Source organism: Antrostomus carolinensis, unplaced genomic scaffold, assembly GCF_000700745.2.
Source record: "Antrostomus carolinensis isolate BGI_N321 unplaced genomic scaffold, ASM70074v2 scaffold24766, whole genome shotgun sequence".
In the NCBI taxonomy this organism is placed as follows: Eukaryota; Metazoa; Chordata; class Aves; order Caprimulgiformes; family Caprimulgidae; genus Antrostomus; species Antrostomus carolinensis.
In genome coordinates this window covers 8,400-8,612 of record NW_010324291.1, presented here as the reverse complement: position 1 = coordinate 8,612, position 213 = coordinate 8,400, and the positions used below count along the sequence as shown (strand labels likewise).

At 64.3% G+C, this 213-nt stretch overlaps 1 protein-coding gene across 1 annotated transcript in view; it reads right to left on the bottom strand.

The window, feature by feature from the left end:
* LOC104527236 (brevican core protein-like) overlaps window positions 1–213 on the bottom strand; it is a gene marked incomplete at its 3' end in the record, with an annotated part of 12,682 nt that overhangs the window by 6,005 nt on the left and 6,464 nt on the right. Inside the window, 1 exon segment of the mRNA XM_029085681.1 lies at window positions 4–34. Coding sequence (XP_028941514.1) covers window positions 4–34 — 31 coding nt within the window.

Sequence of the window (213 nt, the reverse complement as noted above, 5' to 3'; positions counted from 1 at the left end):
CGCATGGAGCCCCCCCGGTAGTGAAACACCACCCCTGTGTGGGGGGACATGGGCATGGGCAAGGGGCTTCACGGTAGCCCCCCACCCACGTGGGTGCTTCTGCCTCCAGGAGCACCTTTTGCAGCAGTTCCTCACCACATGGGTGCATCTACACTGGGTTGTCTCTTTGCCTCAGCTCTCACCCCCGTGGGGGCATCTGGACCAGGGGGTCCC